The sequence below is a fragment of the Magnolia sinica genome, chromosome 5, assembly GCF_029962835.1.
Source record: "Magnolia sinica isolate HGM2019 chromosome 5, MsV1, whole genome shotgun sequence".
In the NCBI taxonomy this organism is placed as follows: domain Eukaryota; kingdom Viridiplantae; phylum Streptophyta; class Magnoliopsida; order Magnoliales; family Magnoliaceae; genus Magnolia; species Magnolia sinica.
In genome coordinates, this window is record NC_080577.1 from 22,810,584 (window position 1) to 22,837,019 (window position 26,436).

General features: G+C 40.9%; 2 protein-coding genes across 2 annotated transcripts; one reads left to right on the top strand and one right to left on the bottom strand.

Annotated features, from left to right (window-relative positions):
- Window positions 1-2,594: 2,594 nt before the first annotated feature.
- LOC131245747 (bifunctional riboflavin kinase/FMN phosphatase) lies at window positions 2,595-15,821 on the top strand. The gene is made up of 11 exons (XM_058245418.1): window positions 2,595-2,729; window positions 4,886-5,018; window positions 5,161-5,347; window positions 5,598-5,728; window positions 6,030-6,099; window positions 6,235-6,300; window positions 11,300-11,454; window positions 11,560-11,655; window positions 12,963-13,114; window positions 15,256-15,339; window positions 15,432-15,821. The coding sequence occupies exons 2-11, from the start codon at window positions 4,943-4,945 to the stop codon at window positions 15,579-15,581; spliced, it is 1,167 nt and encodes a 388-aa protein (XP_058101401.1). The 5' UTR covers window positions 2,595-2,729; window positions 4,886-4,942; the 3' UTR covers window positions 15,582-15,821.
- Window positions 15,822-17,200: 1,379 nt separating this feature from the next.
- Window positions 17,201-18,523, bottom strand: LOC131246986 (protein CANDIDATE G-PROTEIN COUPLED RECEPTOR 7-like). The gene has a single exon (XM_058247436.1). The coding sequence runs from the start codon at window positions 18,521-18,523 to the stop codon at window positions 17,201-17,203; it is 1,323 nt and encodes a 440-aa protein (XP_058103419.1).
- Between the last annotated feature and the right edge of the window lie 7,913 nt (window positions 18,524-26,436).

Below are 26,436 nucleotides of genomic sequence, written 5' to 3' on the forward strand. Positions count from 1 at the left end.
AAACTAGCCAGGTCAGTGGTGTGTGGTACACTAGCCAATACTCGTGAAAGCCTTTCGTAGGAAGTTCTTGCACTGGGAACCCAGCTGAGGCCCACCGTGATCTTTGTGAGAAATCCACACCATCCATACATTTTTTGGGTTTATTTTAAGACATAAGGACAACAATGAGTCGGATCCAATATTAAAGTGGGCCGAAAATGTGAGGATTAAATGTCGATAGTTAAAATATTCGTAGAATCATACTAATATTTGTGTTTTCAGTTCACAAATAATGTTATGAACGATATGAATGGCATGTAAACATCACTGTTGACCTAGAGAGGTTTTAACGGTAGAAATTTCCCTAAACACCTTTTCCTTTATTATGGCCCACTTGTGACCGGGATCCTTCTCAATTTTCGCCTTATATAAAAGTCTAAAATGAGCTCACAAAACAGATGGACGGTATGTATTTCATACAAACACCAATGCCGGCCTTACTTAAGTTTCCAGCACAAGGAACTCCTGCGGAAGGCTTTAGAAGGAAATTCGCGTCCTTCCAGTGACAAGTAAGGCATGACAAGACGGACTTAGCTAGTTGAGTAGCCAGACTCGCTACTAAAGTGATGTCACCAAATTACGTGGATGTATGTGTTGTATTCACACTGTCTATCTATTTTGAGATATCATTTCAGGGCATGAGCCAGAGAATGAGGCAAATAAAAAGCTTTAGTGGACCCACCGCATGAAACAGTGGAGAGAGTAATTCCTATCATTGAAACTATCCTAAGGCCTACCATGATGTTTATTTGAAATCCAACCTGTTTAAAAGTTTAAAAAGACAAAAAAAAAAAAAAAAAAAACTTCATGGAAAACTTTTGTAGCTTTTAGAAGTTTTTAATGGCTGGCGTCATTGTACCCGCTGTTTTCTCCGCTGGGTCCACTTGAACTTTGAATTTAACTCATTGGATCTTGTCCTGAAATGATCTCTCCAAATAGATGGACGGCGTGGATACAAAACATACATCATGTGGGGCCAAGGAACTTGGTGACGTCACTTCAGCGGCGAGTCTCTTTACTCAACATTTGAATAGCTAACCCGCGCCCGACACGTATTGCGTACGAGGTGGCTGCTAACTGGGAAACGAATTGGCGACTCCACGGGGCCATCATGATGTAGACCTCACCGCATGAAAACAATGGTGATTGGATATCCACCGTTAAAATCCTCAAAAGGCCCGTTGTACTGTTTATTTGACATCTAATTTATTGATTATGTCATACAAGCATAGATGAAGGGAAAAAACAAGATCAGCTTGATTCAAAACTTTTATGGCCCTAAAAAGTTTTTAATGGTTGACATTTATTCAACACCGTTTTCTGCAATGTGGTCCACTTGAGATTGGGATATACCTCATTTTTAGTCTTATACCATAAAATGATATATAAAAATAGATGGATGGCATGGATGAAATACATACATCATGGCGGGGCCTACAGAGCACCGACAATTAGCCATTGCCGGGTGGCAGGGGAGTAGCCAATCCGTTTCCTGCTGACAGTCGTCTGTGTACCACCAAGACGTATGTGTCCCATCCACGCCATCCGTCTATTTTTATTTTTTATTTTTACAGTATTCTATAGCATGAGCCCAAAAATGAGTTATATCAAAATCTAACATGGACCGCACCACACCACAATAAAGATTGGTGAATGAACACTCACCGTTAAAAACTTGTTAGGGGATGCAAAGGCTTTGGATTAAGCTGACATTCGTGTTTTATTTTCATCATGTTTGCGTGACCTGATCAACAGGTTCGATGACAAATAAACATTACGGTGAGCCTTGGGAATTTTTTAATGATGAAAAATCAATCACTGCTGTTTTCTTATGGTGTGATCCATTCGAGTATTGGATCTCCCTCATTTTTGGCATCCTACTCTATAATGATCTGAAAATATAGATGGACGGCTTTGATAAAACGCGTATATATGATGCGGGGCCCACAGAACACTGTCCGTAGGTACTGGCAACCGGCGCTGTCAGTACGCAATCCGCGTCCGGCACAAGAGTCCCCCGTGCTTTAACGCAGACGGAAATCGGATTGCGTACTGAGTTACTCAGTACGCTCTTATCGTACTGAGTAAACTCAGTTGGGCCCCCCTCGAATGGATGTGGTTTATCCACACCGTCCATTCGTTTTTCCAGATCATTTTATGTGTTCAATTCAAAATTTATACATATACAAAGCTCAAAGGGGCCATACCACTGGAAAAAGTGAAAGTATTGATTTCAACCGTTGAAAATTTTTTAAGGCTCCCCAGTGATGTTTATTTGTCATCTAACCTGTTCATAAGATCAGAAGGACATGGATGATGGGAAAACACAAATATCAGCTTGATCTAAAACCTATGTTGTCCCCAAGAATTTTTCAACAGTAGATGTTCAATTCACACAGTTTCCGATGGTGTGGTCCATTTGAGGATTGGATATACTCCAATTAATGGGTTAAGCCTAAAATTATGTGTTAAAAGAGATGGACGGAGTGGATATAATGTATGAATGACACAGGGGCCCACGGGGTTTACTCAGTACGCAATCCGCTTCCACGCAGACGTTCCACACTTTTCTTTCTGGTGTCTTCACTCTCCCAGAGAGAAGGGGAGTTTATAAATAAAGCTCTAGAGAGAACCATCCTTTCACAAAATCCCCATTTCCTGCAAAAGAGCATATTCCCCCTCCATAAAAGGTACCCAATTTCACATATGTTATCTTCCTTAGATTATTCCCATTTGGGTTATATTTCTTGGATTCAATTTCAGTTAAAGAAGCATTTCTCGGATTCTTAAACAGGCCCTTTGTGAATTTTTTATCTGATCTGTAACCATTTTTAATTCATCCATTTGGCAACAAATGTTTGAGAAATTTCTTCAGAGAAGAAGACCACCCACAAATTTCTTTGAGTGAATTTCCCTATTTGCCTTAACAATTAGTTGTCTCTTCTCTTCTTTAGACCATCATTTCTCTTTGCCAACCAGTTGTTTGACAAAAATCTGCAGAAAAGAAGAGTGCCCACTTTTTTTTTAGTTGTATCTCTTTGGCTTTCAGTAATTAGATGCCTGTATAGCACGGTTGGTACTGTTTAATATGTAAACAGTTGGGGGTTGGTTCGAATCCTGTACTAGTCTTTTGCCGACCCCAGATATTTAGGACAAGGCCATAATGATGATGATGAGATGTTTAGCTTTCAGTCATTTTTTTGGCTTTAGTCTGTCAAATGATTGTGTTTTGATTATTTTGTGTATGCTTGGATGGGAACCAAGAAGTCGGGATTCCAACTAGGTGGCTGAAAATGTTGGCTGTGACACGCTGCCTCAGTGATGGGGCGCGTTAGTCAATTTTCATGCAGTCGAGTTAAAAATATGAAAATAAGAAAAATAGTACTGATGATAGAAATTGCAAAAAAGAAGCTGATAATTTTGAAAGGAAAGGTGATAAACAGTTCATTTTTATGGGTTTTATGATTTTAATGTAGCATCCTCTGCTTGTTTTATATCCACTTTTGATATCTTGGGGGTGATAATTCATGAGAGTGGAGAGATCGAGAAGAATATTGCCCATTGAATTCAAGCTGGGTGAAAAATGTACATGTGCCTTTGGAGTTTTATTTGACCATTGTGCACCACTCAAACTGAAAGAGAAATTTTATAGGATAGCTATAAGACCAGCCATGCTTTATGGGACAAAATGTTGGGTTAAAGAACAACATGTTCATAGGATGAGTATAGTTGATATGAGAACGTTGAGATGGATGAGTGGCAAGACGAGGAAGAATAAACTTATAAATGAATGCATTTGAGAGAACTTAGGAGTAACACCAATAGGTAATAAGAAGAGGGAAAGTAGACTTTGATGGTTTGGTCATGTGCAACGGAGACCAAGAATTGCACTAGTTAGGAGTGAGTTGGTACAAGTTGAAGGCTTTAGGAGGGTAAGGGGAAGGCCCAAAAGGACATGGGTGGAGGGTAGTAAGAAAAAACTCGATGACCTATGGTTTAACTAAAGTTATGGCCCTTGATAGAGTGGAATGGTGGAACGGGATTCATGTAACCGACCCCAATTAATTGGGATAAGGCTAGATGATGACGACGACTTCGTATGTTTAGATATAGTTTACAATTATAAATGCTACTAATTATAATATTGTTTTCAACTTTTAGGTAATTAATATAGAGTGATATTCCATAAGATGATCTTTCCAAGCATATTATCTATAGAAATCCAAGCATAGAAGCTTATGTAGGACTTTTGTGCGTGGGCCACCTATATGGGGCCTGCCAAATAATGGTCCGAATCACCAAAAGGGTGTGCGCCCCACCTTTACGGGGTATGATGCCAAAAATACTTTCAATTGGTCCTGTTCTATGTGATCATAGTGGGTAGGTAGGAAGAAGTAGAGGGAGTCATATGGGTTTCATAGTGGGTATGCTGTTGCCACTTGCCAATACATATCCACACATGTATGGGTTTCAAAATATTAAGAAATGATGGTTAATAAGTCTAGGCAAAGCTCATGTCTTCTTAACTTTTGAATAAAACAATGATGAGCTTCAATTGCCAAAGAAAGCCTCCAAATCCCAAGATTGAGAAAACCCGTGATAGGGCTTTGATACCATGTAAACACAGATATGGAATAAGATTATTCATTCTAGAAACCCTTTTAGGTTAAGTGCAGCTCTACAGTTACAATTTCCCTTATCATCCTCCATGCTTTATGTCACTGAATAACAACCATACATGTTTACGAACACAGAAACATCCCTTTATAGCACATCATCACCATATCAACAGTACAATGCTGCTTAACACCATTTGTAATCTTAATCATCTCCTGTCTCTGGTCAGATTGGTATGTTGGATGGAACCATTATCTCTGCTTGAGAGCTTATAAAAGAGGGACCAATGGCAGCTACAATGCCTTTGAGGAGCTTCGTTTCACATGTCGTCCTAGATTTAGATGGTACACTTCTAAACACAGGTGGGATTTCTATGTTGACTTCTTTTTTTTTGGCTCTCAATGAAGCATGCTATGTGCTTTATGTGCAATTATCTCCTACAGTTTTATTGCTTTGTTTTTCATATGATTGTTTGTAATCTTAACTTGTCATCCCACATTGTAGATGGAATTGTAAGCGAAGTGTTGAAAAAGTTCTTGGGCAAGTATGGGAAGCAATGGGATGGAAGAGGAGTTCACAAAATAGTAGGGAAGACACCTTTGGAGGCTGCAACCTCAATTGTGGAGGATTATGGGCTCCCTTGCACAACAAATGAATTCATTTTGGATATAAGCCCAATGTTTTCTGACCAGTAATCTTTGTACTCTTTCATTCTGCCTTATTGTGCAGTGATCTTTCTTTCATTGACAAAGCCTATAGTATAACTTTTGAGTGATGGAAATCCAAATCCTGTGATATTATGCAAAGAATCATCTGGTCATGCTGATGGGTGGATTTGAAAACTTCTATGGATATAAAAAATTATTCATGATGCCAAATTCGTAATATCCTCTAGCATTTTGATGGCTATAGGGTTTGCTTACTATATTTCTTCATTTTAGGTGGTGCAATATTAAAGCTCTTCCAGGGGCCTCCCGATTAATTAAACATTTGAATGGTCATGGTGTGCGGATGGCGTTGGCTTCAAACTCTCCAAAGGAAAGCATAGAAGCAAAAATTTCTCACCACCATGGTATGACTCATTTTCTGAACCTGAAAAGCTTCCAAGTGTCAAATCTTTCTTAGAAAATTTAAAGATGCTATTTTGTGCGAGAGATGGGTCAAGGACATTGTACTCACAGATATATATATATATATATATATATATATATATATATATATATATAGAAACAAGAACATCAAGGTTTCTATGTTTCTTATTTTCTTAGCAAATTTCGAAGATGTTGATTTTGGGCGAGAGATGGATCAAAGACATTACACTTAATAAAAAGAAAGAAAATACAAGCTTATTAGCTCATTTTTGTCATGTTTAGGCTGGAAAGAATCTTTTTCTGTCATCATCGGTGGCGATGAAGTAGGAATGGGGAAGCCATCTCCTGAAATGTGAGACGCATAAACACAATTTCAATTTGGGGTTGCCAATTGAGGGTTACTTTCAATTCTTTTTTTTTTTTTTTGCAAATTTTAACTGAAACCCATTATTTCCAAGAATATAAATTCTTGAGTTCTGTGTATCAGATTTCTTGAAGCAGCTAAAAGGTTGAATGTTGAACCTTCCAAGTGCCTTGTCATAGAGGACTCCTTGTAAGTAACCTCAAATCTTTAATTCCTTTATTTCCTGATTTGTGCTCCTTTTAAAGCATCCCGATATATGTGGAATGATGTACTCATTCATTTGTTGCAAATCTAACATTGTATTCAATTTTTTCTCACATGCAATTCTGGAAAGAGGGGGGGATGAAAATCTATGTTCAGAGTTGCTTTTCTAATGTTCTTTGGTTGGCCTATTAAGAAAAATATTTACACATTATGATTGTAATTATGATGTTTTCAAAACTCATAGTCAGCACACCATTATAGTGTCTGCCAAGCTCAAAGTCAGTAAACATCTTACTCTTCTAACTGACAGGCAACTTTTGATAGATTATTTAAAAGACTAATTGGATATTGCATTTGAGGCAAGCTGAAGGGAATACTTGGGTGACTATTGTGTTGAGAAATAAATGAGCACTTCTTTTTCATTTGTATTATATTGGTGGTTGAGATAATTTTATTAAACTTACAGAATTCAAGTTGTTTCCTACTTCAATATGTTAATCTACTTTATTTGTGGATTAGATACCATAAAAATTAAATGCTATGTTACAACAACACTTTCATTTCTTAGAACAACACCATGTTAGACATGATTTTGAAGCCCTCTTTTTGTTGCAAAAGATATGAAATACCGTCAAAGAACTTTTAATGACCTAGGCACTGTCTTTCTTCTCGTGTTCTTATAACTAGAAGTAGAGATTGAAAACAGTAAATTACACATACTAGAATATTCTGTAATTGTATTTTTTTTCCAGTATGACCCTTTCCAGTCCTCTTATTTTGGACTTAAACCTTTTGAATCCAAATTTAGCTTCTTGTAGCTATGGTCTATTAGGATTTTTCAAAACGCAGTGGATAATAAAAATTTTAAAAACCCAATTTTAGATGTACAGCCCTATGAATCCCCGTTCAGATATTCTCTAGATTCTAAAAATCGAAACCATAAATCCTATGATTAGGATTACCTAATCAATGCCATTGAGAAACCGTTGTTTTGATGATACCGTTCCTTTAAAATTGAAGGTCTCTCCTTGATCTATCACATATATAGGAGAGGATGTTAGCCACAAGTCAACCCTTGGAGTAGGGACAAGGGAAATGCAATAGCCGTCCACGAGTGGACCACATGTGTAGAACATGTGATGGATGGAAAAAGGAGAGATAAAATCTCTCTATCTCTCTACATTCTTTATTGGTGACGCCTAGGGGGTGGGATGTTCAAGGCTCTCTTTTTTGTAGGCTCCTCTCCTTATAAGATAGGATCCTAAATATGGAGTTAGGGTTTTAGGAAGGAATCAATTATAGTATTCTCCCATCCTACAATCTACCATATGCTTCACTACTTTGAAAATTTGCGATCTTGCCTTATCCCATGCACTCATATCTAATCCAATCACTTCACTATCATGGACATCCACCATAAACCCAATCCCATGTGGATGAAGTGGTGGACTTGTAGATCTAAACATCCGATCATTAGTAAATGTGATCAATACCTTTTTAATGGTTAAAACAAAAGTTTAACAATTGAAAACATTTGTAAAACCTTTTTAAGTGTTGGGCCCAATAGAAAAACCACTTGATGAACATGTCATCGCCAATTTCTGAGCCATAAGTTTCTAAGAAACAATGGATCTATTGTTGGCCCATGTGAGTCTCAGCAAACCTTGATGGATGTGCCCAAGTACACTCACCTCTGTTAGCCACATGATGACCTTATAAAAGCAAGCAAAAGCATGTGTAATGTAGACCTTTATTCCTCACACATCCTTAGGTCTAAGGATTAATTAAACTCGATACATCCTTAAGTCGATCATAGTCCAGGCATGATGGGCCTCCCAATCTAGAATTTTGATATCGATCCACTAATGTCTGTGCCCAACAAGTCCAAAACTAGGAGCCTATTCCCATGGCAGATTCACACTCCTATGCGGGATAGCGTAGAGGCACATGGACTCATCTTCATACCCAATAGTGGAGCCTTTCCATCGTGACTCGCCATCAACGCCGTAATACGGAATGACCACATACAAAGTAATAACCATTAACCATAGGTTTCTCCTACAACTTGCTAGGTGGTCATGGTACAATGGGGTATTGAAATCCATGGCCCACAACTCTTCCTTGGTTAGTGATCTTTCTGTCCACTCTCAAGTTCCTAAGGATAATAAGAGGAATTCTCTCATTTAACCCATGTTCATGTATATTTAAGATACTCTCACATATTAACTATGGCAATGTAATATGTCCGTCTTGAACATGGTATTAAAAAAATGTAACGTAATAGTAATGGTGGGAACCATTACGTGTTACGGGGCCATAACAACTGTTATGGAAAAAGACAGTCTGAAACTGCCATTACAGGGTTGATACACTTTTTTTTTTCCCCAAAGGCGGTAATGACCTGTATTGTAACATTAATGGCAGTGGACTTTCCCACCACCACTACCATTATTGAATACCTTGATCTTAGACCCATGGTCATCATGATCTACGTTCAAGATCATCAGTGTCATTGGATACCATACATGTCATTAATGGATAGATTAACATTGGTTTTCCAAGGCACAACTCCAACACAGTCAACATAACAATAAGAAAATAAGCGGAATTTATCTTTGGCAGTTTGTGTTATTTACAATTTTAATATGTTTCTAATTTTCTATATATCTTTTTTGCTTTGGTACTTTTGTTTTAAATATTTTTTTTTTGTTTTTATTTGTTTTTAGAGATAACAAAGACTTTCATTAAAAGGAAAACAAGGGAGCAACCAACCCGCGGAGATAGCAAGTCAGTTAGCTCCATATAAAAGCACATTACAATCTTTTAGAGGGATAACAATAGAAGCCCATTTGAAAATATAAAACTGAACCCTTTGCACAATGGAATCCCGCCCTTTAGATTCCCCTCTAAAACATCTCCCATTCATCTCTTCCCACACCGCCCACCAAATAGCCGCAAGAGATAATCTCCAAATAATAGATTTCTGCTTTCCAAAGGAAGCACCATGCCAGGCCTTAAGCAGTCGACCCGTCGAATTGGGAAGAACCCAAGACAGTTGAAACCAGGAAAAAATACAACACCAAATCTGGCCGATGAGAGGACAGTGCATAAACAGGTGATTGACAGATTCTGTATCCTCCATGCAGCAAAGGCAAATGTTGGGAAGAATCATACCTTTTTTCCTCAAATTATCTACCGTCAGCACTTTGCCCTTACCTACCAGCCACGCAAAAACCGCAATCTTCGGGGGGATCTTGTATTTCCACAGCTTATCAGTCCGCACTTCTTCTATCACCTGAGTGATCCCGGTGGTAAAGTTATAAACAAATTTAACCGAGAAAAGGCCCGATTTATCTGGAATCCACACCAACCTATCAATGTCTGCCTGCTTAGGTTTACCATTGTTAATGCATAAAAGGAGAGCCGCATACTCTTCAATCTCCCAATCTTGGAGATTTCTTCTTATGGGAGGGTTCTACACAACATCATTACCACGAATATCATAACTTATCAAGGCCCCCATGGAGGTGGTCACAATGTTTCTTTGCCCAATATTTAGGTGTAGCAATGAGTTGGGTTCGGTGAGGGTACCCATATGGCCATATCCATACCGACCAAGGGTACTGAACCTATATTCATACCCATTGGTGTTCCGTATTGGTAATGGTGTCTGTAATGGTCACTACTATTACTGATACGGGGTATCAGAGTAACGACTGATACGCCCCCATATTAGTTGAAAAAAAAAATTATCGAAAAATTCTGGAAAAATATCCATAAAATCTAGAAAAATGTAAATATTCCAAATATGCATTATTACTATTATTATTTTGAACATGTTTATGGTAGTGTAACGTTCCTATCTTTGGTGAGAATGTTGTATCGGGCTATCTAATGGATTTGTGAACCTTGACAACTTGGGATTGACTGCAAACCTTTATATTTAATTTTCTAACTATATAATATCAATGATAAATTTATTAAAATGAATACGATACTAAAACATCTCACAATTGCATGTTTTACTATTATTTATAGTATTGGTGTATTGCATACTTCACGACTCATGTACATTTTATTTTAACCTACAGAGTTTAAAAGTTTTGAACATTGCATGTGATAACGATTATATCATGATATGATCGATATTATTGCCAACAATTTGAACATTGCATACAAACATGTGCCTATAAACTTTGAAATGGATTTTTTTTTTTTTTTTTACTTTTTAATGAATAGATTTTTGGTGATATCAATACATTGGCGCTATTATCAAAATGTCGTCGATACACTGGTGAATGGCGATACAAGAGATACCTGGAATTTACACAGTTGGAGATGTTGGCGATATTGATACATCGTTGATACCTGGAATTTCTGAGGCTACTAGTGTTATCAGTATCGCCGAGCTGGAGATACAGATAATATCGGGGATACTCTGAACAATGACTCCACGTTATGCAAGGACATGATATGAAACCTAAAAAACATAAATTGTTAGATGAAAATAGGGTGAATTGGTATTGAGAGCAAGGATTAAATAGCATCAGCAAAAGACCCCCTCAAGGACCCTAAACATGACCCCTTTCTCTAGCATCAGTATGTTTGATTCTGACATGGTTACTTATTTCATCCTGGTCCTTCGCTGGCTTAATCTAAGGATGCTTCCACTAATGCATTTCAACAACAGCTGAATTCAACACTTTACACCAGCCTCCATAGCACTGACCTGCCATTCCATTAAACTGTGGCCCCAGCAATGCCTACCCTCAGCTAGCTACCCACCCTGAAAGAAGCTACTTATGATACCAGATCCTTAAAAAATTGGCAGAAAAATATAGTGCCCATTCTATTTCTTGATCTTCATTTTACTTTCTTTGAACTCTATATTTTGATGAATAATGCAATTTCCATTCCAAGTCCAGTGCAATTGTAAATTTTATTATGATTTCTGATCTTTTTATATGAGAACAACCTGTATCAGGCCTGGTGTTACAGCTGGTAAGGCTGCTGGAATGGGAGTAGTTGCAGTGCCATCAGTTCCAAAACAAGCAGCTCTTTACAGTTCAGCTGATGAAGTGATAAATTCTCTGCTTGACCTGCAGCCTGAAAAATGGGGTCTGCCACCATTCCAAGATTGTATAACCCTGTAACCCACTAACACCTTTTATTAGTGTGTCTTCTCATTGCATTGTATTTCCTTTGAGGTAGCCCATCATCAAAGCTACTGATTTTGGTCTGCAGGGATAGAAGGTACTCTACCGATTGAACCTTGGTATATTGGAGGCCCAGTTATCAAGGGATTCGGTCGTGGATCAAAGGTGCTTGGAATACCTACAGGTATTTCAGACCTCCTAGCCCCTAAGTCACTGTTTCCTACAGAAAATGGATGTTAGTTAAGAAATTATTTTTTGTCATACATTTCTTTGGAACAGAACTTTTTATATAATGTTGAAGAGTAACAGAACTTAATTTTCTTTTAGGGCCTGTTTGGATTAGATTACTGCACCATAAATATGGGTAAATAAGTAATTATTATTTACTTATGTAATTCATGCGAAATGCCTCCTGGTAACGGTGACAGCTACACCTGTTTGGAAGGTGTAACGTTGAAACCAAGGAAGGAAAATATGATGATTGTAAAATCTGTGGGGCCCACCGTGATCTATGTACTTGATCCATGCCGTCAATCCATTTTACCTGCTCATTTTAGGGCACAAGGCCAAAAAAGAGGCAGATCCAAAGCACAAGTGGACCACACCACAGGAAACAAGGGGAATTGAATGCCTGCCATCAAAAACTTCTTGGGGGCCACAAGTTTTGGCTGAAGCTGATATTTGTGTTTTCTCTTCATTCATGTTTGTGTGATCTTATGAACAGGTTGGATGCTGGATGCACATCCCTGTGGACCGTGAGCCACGTTTCAGCTTTCAACGGTGGATGTCATTATCCCCCCTGTTTCCTGTGGTATGGTCCACCTGAGCTTATAATACGCTTCATTTTTAGGATCATGCCCTTAAATGAGCTGGTAAAGGGGATGAATAGCGCGAATTGGACACAGATTTATTCGGAGGCAATCTCACCCGATTTCCATGCATGCAATCACCTTTTTCGAGGCATAGTTAACATGCTATTTCCATCTCTTCCAAACGCCTGTGAGAAGGCATCATTGCTGTTTTACCACCCTTTACCACGCAGTAATCTAGTCCAAACAGGCCCTTGGTGTTTTGCTTGAAGCACTTTGTGTTTATGTAGTGGTTAGCTAGGATATCCATTGAGTTTATTAAAATAAAATAAACTCTGGAAATTGATTGAGTTCTTGAATGCGAACTCAGTTGTACTACAATCTCTAAAGCAATCCTCACCTATCATGTAAGGAACCCTTTTTCATGTGAGGATGCATATACAACATGACTATGATTCATCACATCAAGATGTGTAACCTCTAAACCACAGGCGATGCATGGGATGACAGTTGAAGCACCTGGTCTATTTATTGCCATCACACACTTGACGGAATTTGACTGGCCATTTTGATCAGTGGGCACTTGGATTCTTCCATTTGAGTTCATGAGGTTGCTTTGTGCTGCATTTGTTCTCATGACTGTTCATTCAACTGAAACTTACAAGATCACTTTGCATTGCAGCTAATTTATCTGCAGACAGCTTTTCAGTGATTTTATCAGAACATGCCTCTGGAGTGTATTTTGGATGGGCTGCATTGTCCACACGAGGCATATTCAAGATGGTCATGAGTATTGGTTGGAACCCGTACTTCGACAATACTGAAAAAACAATAGTGAGTACAAATCAATCTTAATCAGACTTCTATACTGTTATATTGATTCGATAATATTCAGTTCCAAAGGTAGACTTCACCAGACTGGGGTCACAGAATAAATGAAACAGCTTGAAAATTATAGAAATTAATCGAAAGGTGAATATAATAGAAATGGATATTTACCATAAATTTGACTAGAAAATGAGATTGTGGGAGGTTAAGGTTTATGTATTTTTAAAATGTCCCTCTTGGTCAGACTGGGAAGTTAAGGGTTTTGTTATCTCCCTATCTCAAGGAGCTTTCATTATGGAAAAGCATTCTTCATGGCATTCCAGTGGCAAACAGATGTATTGATTCAAGAATCAAGTCAAGAGTGGCACGTATTGCAAAGTCGATATGGAAAAAGTTTATGACCACGTGAATGGGATCCAGCTAGATAAGTGGATCTGGTGGATGGAGGAGTGTATCACTTTAGCATCTTTCTCCATCCTTGTTAATGGCTCCATTACTGGATAATTTTGTAGCTCCAAAGGCCTCAGTCAAGGTGGCATACCGTTCTTCAGATCTTCTTATCAGTGGTCGAGAGTCTTAGTTTGCTTATTGAGAGTGCTTCCTCCCTAAAGGTTTTGGGGTGAGTGAAACAGGGATGGTTGTGACCCGCCTTCGGTTTTGTGCATGAAACTTGTCATTTATAGTGTATCCTTGGAGCATATGAGAAATCTTAAAAGGGGTTCCCTCAAAGTGATGTTGTATTAGGGTTAATATTTGCTGAAGGGTGATGGTTGGGGTGGGTGCGTGTGTTATGAGTGTTTAGTTCCTGGTGGATTAGATGGGATGCAAAGCACTGGATCTTCCTTTTAGTTCTCCTGGGCCCCCTTTGCCAGGGCAACTCCAATCATACTCCTTTTGGGATCCTGTGATTGAGTGGATTGAAAGGAAGCTGCGAAAGTGGAAACTTCTGCTCAAAAGGTACAATTATGCTTATTAGATCTACTCTTTCAAATCTTCTGCTTTATTTCCTTTCCTCTTCAGTACGCTGGAGGTGTTAGCGAGTTTGGTCAATAGGTTGCAAAGAAATTCCCCTTGGGAGTTGAGAGGAGCCGGGCATAAATTTCATCTAATGAACTGGTAATAGGTCAAAAGCTGGAGAAAGAGGGGGCATCAAAGTTTGAAGAATATTAGGGGGAAAAAATCACACCCTCCTTGGCAAATGGTGGAGCCATGGAGAACAACTGAGTGCTTTGTGGAGGAAGCTTATCTTTAGGAATGGTGAATTTGGGGTGGTTGATTTACTAGCTTGCCCCCTGTTTGGCAATGACAAACAAAATTCTTACACTTAGGCGCTGTTTGGTTTTGGAGGAAGCTTATCTTTAGGAATGGTGAATTTGGGGTGGTTGATTTACTAGCTTGCCCCCTGTTTGGCAATGACAAACAAAATTCTTACACTTAGGCGCTGTTTGGTTTTCCAATTACAACGGTAAATAGATGTAAATGGGTAATGATTATTATCTTTTGTAATTGTGTGCTGACATTACTTGCATTTGACTGCAATGATGGTTTTGTTACATTGTTTGTTTCACCCAAAAATCACTGTAAAAATTGTAGCTCTATAGTGTAAAAATGTAAAGATTACAATCTACTTTACCTACTTCATTTATAAGTGTATTTGACTCTCAATTCACAAGCCTGAATTCCTCCTTAAACAAACACCTGGAAATGATAATGATGGCTTATTTATTTTGCATTTCATGGGAAATTAGAAAACCAAACAGGCCCTTAAGCTTTAAAAAACAAAAGAAAAGAAAGAGAAAGATTACTTTTTATTTTGATGCCGCCAACCAAGAGGAGATCCTCTTTCTCACACCATCTGGGATTTATTTTTGAGAGTTATTGACTCTGGTTTAACAAAGGTCAAACTGGCCGACCAACATTACTTTCTAAAGCACTATCTGGGATTTATCTTTTGAGAGTTATTGATTCTGGTTTAACAAGCTCAAACTGGCTGACTAGTATTACTTTCAGAAACACTGTCTGGGATTTATCTTTTGACAGTTATTGATTCTGGTTTAACAAGCTCAAACCGGCTGACTAGTATTACTTTCAGAAACACTATCTGGGATTTATCTTTTGATTTCACTTATACATGCAAACTATTGCAGGAGCCATGGCTGCTTCATGATTTCAATGAGGATTTTTACGGCGAGGAGCTTCACCTCGCAATTGTTGGCTATATTCGACCAGAGGTAGTAAAAAAGAATATTATGTTTTCTGCAAATTTAGGTTTCACTGTCTACTTCCTGCCTCTTATTGCATTGCTTCCACCTGAGATCTGCAGGCCAATTTTCCATCACTTGAGACTCTGATAGCAAAGATTCATGACGATGGGAAGATATCAGAGAAAGCTCTTGATCTGCCCATGTATGCGTCGTACAAAGATGCTCCATATTTAAGAAGCCTGTTGCAGCAAGACAACAACCATTCATGAATTAAATGCAGATGAGTATTCCTTGAGATAGCTTCTAGGCAACCTCAGAAATAAAAATGTGGGATACAAACTCGTTACATGTAGTTCCTCCTGCTGTTTCCAAGAGGAAAACTGATAATGTATGTTTCCCAGCTAATGGGATGGAATGGATTGTTATGTGCATCTTGCCACAGATGTACATGAGAATGTTGGCTTCCTATTGCTTGGCTATTTGCCTATTTGAGAATCTTTTTTCTTGTTTGTTTTATCTTGCATGCTTGATGCAATCTGAAAGGAGAGGAATTATATGATACGCAACCCATGTTCCACAGCATTCCTAAGTTTTTAGATTCTGAAAAGTGTGGCCCGTGGTTTTATGTCTAGTGCACCCATCATGAATGGACCACGCCCAAAAAATACACTACAGGACAATCATAACCCTCCAATTTGTGCCCTGTAAACAGACGGTCAACAGGAAAAATACAGCAACAGAGTGCACATTCAACTGAAAGAAGCCTTAATATTGGTTGCTAGGATCCTCCTGTCTGGGAGATTTTAGGGGTATGGTCCACCATGCCTTGGTGGGACACAGAAGAAAAATGGTCTAGATTACCGAAATTGGGCTCCACTTGTCAGAACTGAGACCCGCACATACTGATCAGAGATGGTTCATGTATCATATAGCTCCTGGTGAAAAGTTAGGTTACTGAATGGTGATGTTTCATGGATGGTATGAAGTAATGTCTAACTGGAGGAATTTCTGTCCGTCTCAACCGCTGGGAGATGCTGAAGAAAATTGAATCATTATCGTATGTTGCCACTGAATCTCTAATCCCTTAGGGTCTGTTTGGGCGGTGGGATTAGAAGGGATTAGGTGGGATGGGATTCAAAAAACATAATTATTACCCATGGCTGGGATTGTCCCCTGTTGCCATGGGATAAGATTAATGCCCTGCTTTGTTGATAATACGGTGGTACATTGAATGGATATACCCACCATCATTTGAAATTATTGGGAATAACACACGTGTTATATCTAAACTGTTCATTTGTTTTGTAACCTCATTTTATGGCATGGGCCAAAAAATGAGGTAGATCCCAAACTTATGTGGCCCCAAAGAAGTTTTCAATGGTAAGTATTCAATCCCTATTACTTTCTATGGTAGGGTCCACTTGAGCATTAGATTTACCTAATGTTTTGGCCCATGCTCTAAAATAATCTCGATAAATGGGTGGACGGTGTGGATATAGCCCACACATCATGGTGGGACCTGCAACGACTTGCTAACATTGAGTAAAATTGGCACGGGACCGATGCAATTCTATTTAATGTAATTCCAAGCTTTTCCATTCTTTCCAAACATGGAGTGGGATTGGCACAGTACCAGATGAATCCCATCCCACCTAATTCCTTCTAATCCCACCGCCCAAACAGACCCTTAGCTTCATCTGATTACAGTACCAATAAAACAGGCAATGAAAAAAGAGAGAGACATCAGATGATTGCAGCATGAAAAGACCATCACATGAAAAGAGTTGGAGTATCTCAGATTGACAGAAACAGATCTACAAACTCGATACCCATATGATGAATTTTGCAGTAGGTATACAGACCGGAATTCAAGGAAAATTGGCTTCGCTTAGAGCTCAAACGAATTGTCTTCTTCCAGTGCAAGTGCCGCTGCCGCCTCTTCTTCATCTTGGATGACAAAGTACGGATTCCTCTCGATCGGCTGGAAGTTGTAGAAAAGATACATGTAGAAGATCAAACTCGCACCCTCCATCGAAGCCGTACTTATCCAGTGATACCTGTAACTAACGACCGCGCCAATTGCAGAAACCACAATTCTTGTGAAATACAAGTACCCAACAACAACGACATAGAACTGCTTGAAAAGTGTCAGCTTCTCAAGGTTCCTGGCTGCCTTCCCATCTGTCTTCGAGGCCTCCCGAAGACTCCTGATTGACCAGATGATCGGAAAGAACACCGTGCAGCAACATATAATATCGATCAAGAGGAAGAGCTGGTTCCATGTCAGCCAGTCCTTGGTGGACGGCCCTGTCTCTCCGATCACTACAGAAGCTATGTTCTCGAGGACTTGCAGAGGTATGACGATCATCAGAAGATTCTTTTCGCGCTCATGCAAGAACGGCTTTACGAATGACCAGCCCGTTCCAATGAGGATGATTACAGTGAACAGCATTATACCTTTGAAGAAGCTGAAAATGTAGAACGCGATGTCCCACCCACGGGACGACCCGGTTCTCTTCACATATGACTGATCTTCGGATGCGCAGATCATCAACAGCGCTTTGAACAAGAGCAAGGCCCCCATCAAGACATGGATCTTATCAAGAGTCGCTCTTTGCTTGATGCAGGTGTAGATCCAGATCAAGAAGAAAACAGAGTACATGAGAAAGAAGATAAAATACAGTTTTGGCAGTTGGGTCTGGCCAGCAGGAAGGAAATCCTTCCAGCCCTTCTCTACATTGTACATTTCTGTGTGGACATCCATCCAAATTTCGAATTCGGGCTGGCAGTTTCCAAAGACAAGACTGTATTCGTCGGGATCATCGACAGCGATTGAACCATTGTAAGTGTAATCGAACCTGAGATCTTGGAATGTGAATATCTGTTTCACGTAGTGGCTTGATACAACACAGAAGTGGTCGGCGTACTCCGATTCATTTAGGATCTTTGCGTAGGATGCCTCCCTTAAGAGTATGAATCCCATCTTGGTTGGGTCCATATCAGGACTCTGTTGTTTTGGTTTCCATGCAACACGCTTCAGCCATATATCAATGTGACCGTCATTGGAGAATCCGAAACGTTCAAACAGGATCATGGGCCTTGAATCAGCGACGATGCGGGTATCTTTTATCTCAGAGAAGGCGATCGGCATGATCGACAATAAGGTAAGAACATACAACAGGTACAAGAATGGAGGGTGGAGATTGCCCATCATTCAAATTTGGTTTTGAATTCTGGTTAAAAGACAAGAAAAATGAAAGAAATTTTATTGCAGACTGTGTTCTGAAATTTCTGCTTAGGTGGTTTGATTTGGTTTGTTAGAAGTGGTAAAACAGAATGAGTTCGTTTTGCCTCTGTTGCAACGCACTGGACCCGGTGTGTCGCCACCCATTGGGGCCCACGTGTGGAGATGGTTTGATGATTTGAACCGTCCATGTTCTCTTTACTAGTATACACCATTAATTTTCCTTAATCAATTTCCTGTGATGATCTGAACCTTTGATTTTCAGAGTTGATTGAGAGCCATTGAGGATTTTCTTTTCGACTTTGTAAGTTACGTGATGGTACAATCATCTGTTCAGTGTAAGTTCCTAAGTGTGGACCTTAATGCATATTGTCTGGACGGTTTTGATTGTCGGATTACTCAGTATGTGGGCCCCAATGGGCGGTGACACGTGCTCCATCTTGACTCGCGACAGAGGCAAACGAATTCAAAACAGAATAACCGTTTTGCGTGGCGTAGCTTCTGGGAGTAAGAAGAGCATGATTTTGACAAGGATCCACTGCTTAATCCTTCAGGTCTTAATTCAATGGGGGCTCCTCATGTGAAGGGGCAGGGAACACGTGGTGGAGATCTGGACCATTCATCAGGTCGGGCACATTGTGAACATGTCATGGATCAAAAGTTGTGTTGGTCCACTAATCAGGCAGATCAAACTTATATGAGATAGATGGACGGTTAGAAAAAGTCCATCGGTCCAAATGCAACGCATATGCGTGGCTCACTTGATGAATTTACTACCCTCATTTTTTTTCGGTAGATGGCATGGTCAGTGTCCCTACATGATGAATGGAGTGGATCTCTCACACGAACCCATGTGTGCTCCGTTTTGAGTTCTCATTGATCAGTTGCGCAACTCAACAGAGCACATAGTAGAATAATCGATGAATCCAGACTGTCTGCTTGGTGGGGCCTATTATGCATGGACCATGCTACCAAAGCCACTATGATTGAATCATAATAACATCAAAATCACAGATTTTCTCACTTTCACCGTCCATTTGAAATCCACAAACCACCCCCGAGCTTCTGGTTTGGTCTTTCTACGACGATTTATACGGTGGGGCCCAGATGGCTGTTTGAAATACCAACCGTAGATCCATGGACAGGTAGAGTGGACCTTTTCCTCGAGTAGCACTCTTACAAATCGCTTGTGGCTGTTGGAGGGCTTCGCTTCCTTGTTCAGAACACGTTATCCTGCCTGCTGGTGTGGCAATGGGCCCGGTGGACCGGACACTGAACTGGACCACCCTCTTCTGAAGCGGGTTTAGATGAGTCGGCTTATGGTTAAAAATGTAGGCTGTTCAAGTAAATCATGGATCGGGCTAGGTTGAACCCAACCCAACCTGCCTATTTAGGTTATCCATGGGTGAGCTAGATAACCTGACTTTTTGGCACCTGTTTAAGTAAATGGACTGGGTTGAGGTTGAACCCTACCCAGTCCAAGCTGCCCATATAGGTTATCAATGGGCTGGGCTAGATAACCTGACCTGGCTCAGCTAAGGTCTGAAAAATAGATGAGTATAGAGACATCCACATGATGTGGATACGTTTATACGTATGTGTTTGCTAATTAGGCTGGTCTGGGCCTATTCTTGTGGTCCTGCTGGGGTGGCCGAGCCCAACAACAACATAATTAAATGGGCCGGCATGATGGATAACCCACTTCAAAGGTGGGGCCCACACGATGGACGGTCCACATTAAATGTGGGCTCCACATGATGGGCAGTGGACATTGAAGTTGGGCCTCACATGATGGATGGCTCATATTGAGGTGGCCCATATGATGGACAATACACATCAAAGGTCCCCACATCTAAGGCGAGCCTAGCATGATGGGCAACCCAGATTGAAGGTGGGGGCCACATGATGGACAGTCCGCATCAAAGGTGGGCTCCATATGAAGGGCAATTAACAACAGTGGAGCCTACATGATGGACGGTCCATATCAAAGGTCAGCCCTAATGATGAGTGGCCCATATCCAAGATAGGCCTGCATGATGAATGCCCCCATCATAGGTGGGGTCCACATCAAAGGCGGGTTCCACATGATGGGCGGTGAATATTAAAACTGGGCCCCACACGATGGACAATAACATTGATGGTGGGCCCACATAATGGATGATCAACATCAAAGGTAGGCCTTACATAATGGATGTTGCATATTAAAGGTCAGCCCCTAATGATGAATGGCCCACATCTGAGGTAGGCCCCTCAGATGGACGACCCACATCAAAGGTGAGGCCCACACAATGAACAGTCCACATCTAAGGTTAGCCCCGCATGAGGGACAATGGATGTAAGGGGGACTTAAACAGACTTGACAGATATGATATTGGAAACCAAATATATTTTTTATTTATTTTTTAGCTAATAAGTATTTCATTTATCAAACATACTTATTTGCTAAATAAGTAGAAACTAAGATGAGCTACTTATGGCATAAGTAGCTTATCGAAAGAAACGTGCGATCTAAACACCCCTTAAATGAATTCTAAGTTGGCCATGTCTGCTGGAATTCTCGGCCCATTTAGTAAATGGATTGATCTCGAGCTGACCCCAGCCCCAACCCGGGCCCACCCGTTGCTGCATTTAAGCTCATATATACTCTCTCTATTTTCTTGTCAATGATTTTATTATATTTTTATAAAATTATAAAAATACCCTAAATTGAGGGTCATGCCTCCATGACCATGATACACACGTGGCATGCCTGTTATGTATCAGAATCGTTCATTCTATAAATCGTGACTAGATGGTTAGGACCATTCGATCAAGACCGAGCTAGGTTAGTGGTTGATAGATGACAGAGCATATAAGATATATGGTTTGGATCATCATACACATGTAACACGTGTGCTTTGCATGATAATGGACGTGTGTGAAAGGCACATGCTTTAATGACAGGGCATTTTAGTAATTATTGCGTGTGATTAATAGGATTATCTGTGGCCGGGCTTGCCCTCTAGGCTCTCTGACCTTGTCGGGCCTAAAATTAAGCCGGTTTAATATCTGCTTTAGGCCCGGCCCGTTTAGGCTTTGAAGGGCATTTTTGTCAAATATCATGCATGATGGGGCACAGACCCGACCAGTTTCGTGCCTGTTTGTTTTGGCCCGTCACAGACCCGGGCCAGGCTTGGACAGACCCGACGGGTCCAAGCCCGGCCCGGTGGCAGCCCTTGGTCATTATTGTTTTTTAGGGGCAAAGAGCAGGGTTTCCTGGACTATTGTGGAAGTTGTGGTGGTGACTCATCCTTCTCATATTTGGAACTCAAACTCATGCACTGTCACCTGGACCATCCAAATTGTGAGAAAAACTACAGATGGATCGTGTGTGAAGAATCACCCTTATCTAGCAAGTATAACCGTCCAATTAATGGATATCAAATGGATGGTTAGTGGTAAGATGATGAATGGTCTATATTCAATTGGCAAGATCAGATGGTTATTATCATCTTTTCAGTATAATTTTCGTACACGCTCTATCTACAATGAATCAGCTATTTGGAGGGTCTGGATGGATTGCTGTACAACTATGCTATTTGGTTAAAGACTCCACCGTTTTTAAAATGGTGCAAGAGGTTGTACTGATTGACGGTCAGGATCATATCAACTCATGGTCCCAGCCTCCCATCGGTATGACCCACATCAATCATTGTTTCATATCAATTTAGAGCTGGGCATCGGACCGTGTCAGATCGGATTGGGTCTAACTCGACCCGAACCGGATTCTACTTAGCTTGATCCGAACTCGATCCAATCCAGGACCGAGTTCATGTCATCTGACCCGAGCCGATCTGATGCACGGATAGCCTGACCCGAATCGAGTCCGACCCGGCTAGGAAAAATCGAATCGGATCGGGTTGGGAATCATTCCGAAGAGGGTGATTGAAGCAGATGGGCTGGTGGTGTATCGACATCAGTAAGTTTTTTGGGTCAAACTGTGAGGTATGTGTTATATCCAAACCGTCCATCCATTTGGAGAGCTTGTCTTAAGGCTTTAGCCAAAAAATAAGACAGATCTAAACATTAGTTGGACCACACTGCAAAAAAACAGTGGGGGATTGATTGTTTACCATTGAAACCTTTTTTCATATCACAGAAGTTTCAGATCAACATGAAATTTGTTTTTCCACTTCATCCATGTACTTTTAACATTAGTTACAGATTAGATGGAAAATAAACATTATGGTGGGTCATGTAACTTTGATCTCATTTAAGTCGTTCGTACAACTCAAAGCTCGAGGCGCATATGCACTCGTCTAATTAGAGGTGGGCAAAATGGACCCAATCCGCCCCAATTCGAAAAGAACCGATGGCCTGAATCCGTCAGGTTCAGGTAGGATCGATCAGATCCGAACGATAATCGGATCGGATTCGGGTATATAGCAAATCCGACCGAACCGAACCGAAACGAAATCCGATTCGTTTGGATCCGACCCGATTTGATCCGGACTGCACCGGTGTAGTAACTAGTATAAAAAAAAAAAACCCACCCAACCCATCTCTCTCTCTCTCACACACACACAGAGATTCATCAGCAATGGCGTCTGTAAACAGCATTACACCCCAACGGCTCCTCGACATCTTAAGACCCACGTTAGGTACAAAACCCAACTTCGAATTCACATAAATGGTATGTAAGACCCGTGTCCTAGTCCGTACCGTTCCGTTAGCTTCCGCAGTCCCTTCGGTTGAATTCCGGCAACCTTCACACCGTATCCGATGTTTACGTGCGATCCTAAACCGGGTCTCGCATACTTAAGTCAATTCGAACCGAAACTTGTATCATAACGACCACGCCGTCGCCGCGGTTCCAACGCCGCGACTCGCGCACTGAACCGATACCCAGGCTAGGAGATGTGGGCCTGTGTTCATCCCGAAAAAACGTCGCGCGTTGCGATTATCGAGGGAATCTCTACGATATATCCCATCAATCAATGTCAAGTACAAGCCTTACCCCAAGTACAATAACCCATCCCTACCTTTTCAAAAGTTCACTCTCTCTCTCCCCTCACCATCCCTCTTTTACCCCATTTTCAACTAAGGCCATACCTCTTTTACAAAATTTCAAAACTCATACATACCCATCCATCTCCCATCCTTACAACACCACTCCATCCATCCTTACACCCATTATTTCTATCTCCCTCTCTCATTCTCTAGCAAATATCCAAATCCCATGAGAAATTTCACACATCCAACACTCTCTCTCAACTCCAAGTGTGGCCTACCCTCTCATCTCTCATCCCCACCATAGAAACTCCATCATCCACCGTTAAAAGTCAAGCATAGGAGCTTACAAGCCTACGAGAGCAAGAAGAAGGCCTAGAGGTGGGTGATCTACCGTTGTTTTCAATTTTAAGGGTCACTTGTTATGGGACCCACTTGATGTATGTGATGTATCAATGGAGGGCCTATAGTGGCGAGGTCCCTCCTCTCTCTCTCTCTCTCTCTCTCTCTCTCTCTCTCTCTCTCTCTCTCTCTCTCTCTCTCTCTCTCTCCCCCCTCCCTAGAATGAAGTGGGCCCCACCAAATCATGTTAAATCCACTTCATTCATCAAGGTAAGGCCCACCACATTTTAGGCAAAATCCACCGTCCGGTGGTAAGTCCCACCTGCTATACACACACACACACACACACACACACACACACACACACACACACACACACACACACACACACAATATATTGTATTTATATTATGCTATTATATAAATATACATATATATAGTTGGTGGGCCATGTCCATGTGGGACCCACCACAATGCATGTGTTTATCCATGCCGTCCAGCGTCCCTGGACGCTGGACGGGAGAGGCTAACATGGAGTGTGTATACTGACGTGGGTGTGTACTAACAACAAAAAAAAGAAAAAAGAAAAGTTGCTTTTAGGGTGGGCCGCTCATGTAGGCCCCACCTTGATGTATGTATACAATCCAAGCCGTCCATCCTCTTCCTCAGATCATTTTAGGCGTTGAGCTGAAAAATGAACTTAATCTGGTTTCTTGGCGGGCCATGGTATAGAAAACAGTGTTCTACCATTGATACACTCCCCGACGCTCTTGTACATAAAAAACCATCCAATATTGGACTCGATAGGTTTGTATCGAGCCACAGGGACTAATGGATGGAGTGAATCTTACTGATGCGGGCCCCACCTACTAAATACCTTAGAAAAAACAAACAAACAAACAAAAAAAACAAGCAGCAGCGCTGCTGCTTTCAGGACGCAGCAGGCGCTGCCTGCGCCTGGCAGACGGATGGCCTGGCAGGGCCCTCACGGCTCCAGCTATGAGCCCCACCATGATGCGTTTCGACCATCAACACCATGCATTTGATGGGTCACCTCGGACTAGGAGGCCATCCCAAAAATCAGCCGTATACGGAACTCAGGTGGGCCACACCATCTAAAATCATGTGAAGACATGCTTAAAACATATAAAATCACTTGGTGGGGCCTACCTGAAATTTGGATGCGGCTGAAACTTGGTCGGAACCCTCAGCCAAGTGGGACGTACCTAATGAGTGGGCTGGATTTGTGAACCACATCACGATAGGCTCCCTGTCCATGTGATAATAATAATAATAATAATAATAATAATAATAATAATAAATATCACGGTGGGCTCCCTGACCGTGTGACCCTGTCAACAGGTTGCATGGCAAATAAACGTTACGGTGGGCCCCAGTCCCACCAAGGTCCACGTGGCCTTGTGAACAGATTGGATGTAAATAAACGTTTTGGTGGGGCCTGGTCCACGTGACCTTATGTACAGGTTGGATGTAAATAAACATTATGGTAGGCCCTGGTCCACGTGACCTTATGCACAGATTGGATGTAAATAAACATTACAGTGGGCCCAGGTTGGGTGGAAAATAAAGATTACTGTGGGCCCCAGGTCTAAGTGACCTTATCAATGGGTTGGATGGAAAATAAACATTATGGTAGGCCCCACATGGGACCCACTTGTGTATGTATTGTAATCCACACCCTCTATTAGTGTGGGCTCCATCATGATGCATGTGTTTCATCCAAACCGTTCAACCATTTTGGACATAATTTAAGGCCCATTGTTGAGGCCCATCTTAATGTATTGGTGGTCCTTGTTGAGGCTCATCTTGATTTGTATAAGGCCCATATTATGAGGCCCATTGTGATGTATGCAAGGCCCATGTGACTAGGCCTGTCTTGATGCATTTGTGGCACGTCGTTGAGGCCCACCTTGATATATATATATATATATATATATATATATATATATATACGAGACCCATTATGAGGCCCATTTGATGTACTGGAGGCCCATGGGTCAAGACCTAATAGGACGTATATAAGGCCCATTGTAATGATTCCACCATGGTATATGTGTTAATTTTATAGCGGGCTATACCTTGGGAGCAATGATGGTTTGATGTTCACATTGTAAGGATGATGTTGGTTAAATGTCTGCATTGTCATTCTCTCCCTAGGGCCCATTAATAGGCCCATACCTATAGCATATAGGCCGTCTAGGCCCATCTTCGTTTTGATCAGAGCCCATCACCATATAACATGTATAGTATAGATCTATGATTCATGATCATACGCATCATATGTATGCTCGATATGATAAGTGATTGATCATAGCATATGCCTTTGGGCAGATCGTTTATGGGCTCCTTGACAGGTGAAGTTGCCCCACATGAGCGCTTGGTACGCGCAGGATTGTTGCATGTCTGATAGCATGATCCATGCACTTGCATTAGTGTGATTGTGATTTCTGTATGCCCTAGTGACATCGGGGCTATAGCTTTTATAGATACATCATGGGTGCTGGATTGGATACCGAAAATATTGTTAC

What these genes read in the sequence shown, in the direction of transcription:
- LOC131245747 (XM_058245418.1), top strand. Translation starts at nt 4,943, where the DNA reads ATGGCAGCTACAATGCCTTTGAGGAGCTTCGTTTCACATGTCGTCCTA. An exon ending in TGGTACACTTCTAAACACAG is followed by an intron (nt 5,019 to 5,160) that starts GTGGGATTTCTA and finishes CCCACATTGTAG; the next exon opens with ATGGAATTGTAAGCGAAGTG. An exon ending in TTGGCTATATTCGACCAGAG is followed by an intron (nt 15,340 to 15,431) that starts GTAGTAAAAAAG and finishes TGAGATCTGCAG; the next exon opens with GCCAATTTTCCATCACTTGA.
- LOC131246986 (XM_058247436.1), bottom strand. Translation starts at nt 18,523, where the DNA reads ATGGGCAATCTCCACCCTCCATTCTTGTACCTGTTGTATGTTCTTACC.